At 41.3% G+C, this 3,147-nt stretch overlaps 1 protein-coding gene across 1 annotated transcript; it reads right to left on the minus strand.

Annotated features, from left to right (window-relative positions):
- Positions 1-1,077: 1,077 nt before the first annotated feature.
- On the minus strand, positions 1,078-1,788 carry LOC145957856 (uncharacterized). The gene is made up of 2 exons (XM_083074274.1): positions 1,691-1,788; positions 1,078-1,402 (listed from the first exon to the last, which is right to left on the minus strand). Exons 1-2 carry the CDS (start codon positions 1,786-1,788, stop codon positions 1,078-1,080), a joined length of 423 nt encoding a protein of 140 aa, XP_082930400.1.
- Between the last annotated feature and the right edge of the window lie 1,359 nt (positions 1,789-3,147).

Here is a 3,147-nt window from a genome sequence, read left to right on the forward strand (position 1 = left end):
ATGAAAGGCAGAGGGAAGTGATCCTTCCTTGTCGCTTGGTTGAGCCTCCGGTAGTCAATACAGACCCTCAAACTATTTTGGACTCTGGTGGGTATGAGCTCATCTTTCTCATTCTTAACAATAGTGAGCCCTGTCTTCTTGGGGACCACCTAGACTGGACTCACCCACTGACTGTCTAAAATAGGATAGATGATCCCAACCTATAGAAGCTTGGTCAACTCCTTATTTTCAATGTCCAAAATCACCGGGTTAAGTCTCTTTTGAGGCTATCTCACTGGTTTAGCTCCATCCTCCAATAGTATCCTATGCATGCACATGGATGGGCTAATGCCAGGAATGTCTGCCAGGGTCTAACCAATTGTCTTCTTGTGCTTCCGGAGCACATGCAACAACCTATCCTCTTGATCAGCATCAAGGGATGTAGAAATGATCACATGAAATCTCTCATCGTCTTCCAAGTAAGCATACTTGAGGTTCTCTGGAAGAGGCTTCAACTCTGGTGTGGGTGCTGGCTGAACATCACAAGGAACAAAAGAAGGGGGAAGGGGTTCCGTAGCCTGTACCTCAACCTGAAAGTTAGATTCTTTTGTACTTCCTACAACATGGTTAGTGCATTCTGACTCTATAAAATCAAGACCAAGAGGTACAACACCCAAAGTATCAAATTCAGATGCCTTATGACAATCAATTTCACATTCAGACTTATATTCAGATTCAGACTCAGACTCAATGCATGAAAGACAACTATATAGATCAAATAAAAATGAATGTTTCTTAGCATGAGAAGAATCAAAATCATGAATGTGCTCATCAACTAAATCATCAATCAATTCAGCACGAAAAACAGAATGAGCTTTAGAAGGAAATTTCATGGCATCCAAAATATTAAAATGAACAACAATATCACCAAATTCCATAGACAAGGTACCAACATATACATCAATCTTGGTCTGGGCTATTTTCAAAAATGGTCTACCCAAAATGATTGGGGGCAGAGCCATGGGAGAATCCCTCCTCCATATCAAGAACATAAAAACCTACAGGAAAAATAAGTTCACCAACCCGAACCAAGACATCTTATACAAAACCTGTAGGGTGGGCAATACTCCTATTGGCCAACTGAATGACCACACTCGTAGGTTGTAAAGGTCCAAGAGATAGAGATTTAAAAATGGACATAGGCATGACATTAATTAAAGCTCCTAAATCAAGCATGGCATTTTCAAATTTACTGTTACCAATAATGCAAGGTATATAGAATGTACCTGGGTCCTTACATTTTTTAGGAACGTGTGGAACAGATTTACCTATGAGTGCTGAGACATTTCTGCCCATGCTGATTCGCTCATTGCCCTTTAGCTTCCTCTTGTGGGTGCATAATTCCTTCAGAAACTTAGCATATCTAGAAATTTGCTTGATGGCATCTAGCAGAGGTATGTTCACCTCCACCTTCCTAAAGGTCTCCAATATCTCCTTATCCACCTCTTCCATCTTTTTTCTTGGAATTAATTTTGGTGGAAATGGAAGAGGGATAGGAGGCTGCTGCAGATCACCACTATGTGCACTCGAAGAAGGTCCACCTGTATAAGATTTTTTGGTACTACCTGTAAGGGCTTCTTTCTCAAGTGTGGGTTCAGATTCTGGTGCAAGTGCAGGTATTGGTGCTGGTACGTCAACCTATTTGCCAGACCTCAAGGTGATGACACTCACGTTCTTTAGTTTCTGCACAGTTTGTGAAGGTAACTTATCTGAATGTTGAGAATATTCCTGATTGAGCTGAGTGGCCATTTGCCGCATCTAATTTGTCAAGCTCTGAATGGAGGCTCTGGTCTCTTGTTGGAATTGCATGTTTTGAATGGTCATCTACCTCACCAACTCCTCCAATGAAGGCTCAGAAGAAGTAGAAGGTTGAGCTAATGGAGGTACAGATGTAGGAGGAGGTCTCTGTTAAGGAGGCTGGTATGAAGAACTTGAGTGTAGGTTCTGAAAAGGTGCTTGATTTTGCTACTACTGAGAGTTTCCCCACCTCAAGTTGGGATGATTCCTCCAACCAGGATTATATCTATTGGAGGACATATCATAATTCTGTTGTTGCTGGTGTGGAGCTGTATTATTGTAAATGTTGGTAGCATATGCTTGGGGCACCTCGGGACCTGCAGAAGAGTCTTGCAAGGAGGGGCAAGCATCTATTGGATGATTAATTGAAGTACAGATGTCACAAACCCTTGCTACAGATGTAGATTTTTGATTTGCAGCAAGTTGAGTCACCAGGTTGACCAATGCATCAAGTTTACTCTCCAGCTTTTTATTTGCATTAGTGGCCACATCATGAACACCTTTGATGACAATTGCATTGTCGTTTCTGGTACTAAATTGTTGAGAGTTGGAGGCCATCTTTTCTATCAAGTGCTTGACTTCAGATAGGGTCATGTCACCAAGTGCTCCGCCACTTGCAGCATCTATCATACTCCTCTCCATGTTATTCAGCCCTCATAGAAATATTGCAGCAACAATTGCTCAGAAATCTGGTGGTGAGGACAACTTGCACACAATTTCTTGAATCTCTCCCAATACTCATACAAGCTCTCTCCACCAAGTTTCCTGATCCCGAATATATCTTTTTTGATTGTAGTGGTCCTTGAGGCAGGGAAGAATTTCTCCAGAAACATTCTTTTAAGATTATCCCAGCTGGTGATGGACCTGGGAGCTAAATAATACAGCGAATCCTTAGCAACTCCCTCCAATGAGTGTGGAAATGCCTTCAAGTAAATGTGGTCCTCTTGAGCATCAGGAGGCTTCATGGTAGAACAAACAATATGGAACTCCTTTAGATGTTTATGTGGATCCTCACTTGCATGACCATGAAACTTGGGCAACAAATGGATTAGTCCAGTTTTAAGAACAAAAGGAACATCCTCTTTAGGATATTGAATGCACAAACTCTCATATGTGAAATTAGGTGCAGCCATATCCCTAAGAGTCCTCTCACGGGGTCCATTATAAGGTTGTTCACCCATGTTTTCTGTTTGAATTGAATCAAGCTCAAATGCAACACTTACATTATGACTATCACTATGACTATCACTATGACTATTACTATCTAAAGATGGAATGATATGCTCTCTAATTAGTCTATGGAATGTCCTA

Source organism: Cajanus cajan, chromosome 5 (assembly GCF_000230855.2).
Source record: "Cajanus cajan strain Asha chromosome 5, NIPB_CcT2T_4, whole genome shotgun sequence".
In the NCBI taxonomy this organism is placed as follows: Eukaryota; Viridiplantae; Streptophyta; class Magnoliopsida; order Fabales; family Fabaceae; genus Cajanus; species Cajanus cajan.